We start from the raw sequence: 971 nt of genomic DNA, 5'->3' as shown, positions 1-971 counted from the left end.
GTGAGCATCGCTCTCACTGCATGGCACAATCATCTCAAGCCAACACGAATGCCATACCTGGTGTTCCCACGGCAGGTGAACAGGCTAACACCTATCACTCCACCGGTGCTGTTGTTACCACTTCACAACAGCAATCGGTCTCCCAAGTGAGCTCGTCTATCGGTGGCCCTTCCAACTACGACATCCAGCACAATCCCACGGCCGTATGCTCAACCTTCGGGGGGTATCAAAATTATACATGCCCTCCCCGTATTCGTCCGTTGCAGATTAAGACTGATGTCACGAAGCGCCCTATCGATCAGGCTATTAAGCAGGTTCGTGTCTTCATCGGTCATCCTGTACATGACCGCCTCAAGTTCGACCCTAACCACAGTGGTGCCTATGCTAGATGGCGTGTTGCCTTTGCTGATGCGATCGAGCGCGTGCCATGCTCTCGACAAGTTGCTACGGAGGCAGTTCTGGCATGTCTACCAGAGCCTGTCAAAGGCACTGTCGAACGAAGTGTTCACCCAAGTGACATCGAGAAGTTTGGTCACGTCATCATCATCTATGCCTTGGACCATACCTATCTGACGAAGCTCGAGTTGCGTAGTGTCTCCGCTGCGTGGGAGAGAATCTGCCAACAACCCAATGAGTCTGTCCGCCAATATGCTACGAGGTTTGAGCACTGTGCACATGTATACACAGCTCTCTACTATACTCATGGTCTTTCTGCCCGTGACATTACCACCAAATTCTCTGATGGTCTCCGTGGTGCCCGTGAAGTTCTGGGAAGATGTCTCATTGACCCCCAATGCCAGCTTGGCTATGAAGCTTACAAGCTTGCACTCTTCGCTTTTCTCGACAACGGTACACCCCTGCCCGATGATCTAACGGCAATGATGCCCGGTCAGTCACGGTCTCAAGGTTCGGGTAAAGTGGCCTCAAGAAGTCGATCATTCTCAGATCATCTCCATCTGTGCACTAGCTAC

At 51.9% G+C, this 971-nt stretch overlaps 1 protein-coding gene across 1 annotated transcript; it reads left to right on the top strand.

The window, feature by feature from the left end:
• Positions 1-266: 266 nt before the first annotated feature.
• Pmar_PMAR001650 (hypothetical protein) lies at positions 267-888 on the top strand (the record flags this gene model as incomplete). The annotated part of the gene is made up of 1 exon (XM_002767988.1): positions 267-888. A coding segment is annotated over one exon (622 nt), but the record flags the coding sequence as incomplete, so codon positions are not given.
• Positions 889-971: the final 83 nt, after the last annotated feature.

The sequence above is a fragment of the Perkinsus marinus genome (genome assembly GCF_000006405.1).
Source record: "Perkinsus marinus ATCC 50983 genomic scaffold scf_1104296969232, whole genome shotgun sequence".
In the NCBI taxonomy this organism is placed as follows: Eukaryota; Perkinsozoa; order Perkinsida; family Perkinsidae; genus Perkinsus; species Perkinsus marinus.
Note: the sequence above shows the minus strand (reverse complement) of the source record. Positions and strands in the feature narration are given on the sequence as shown.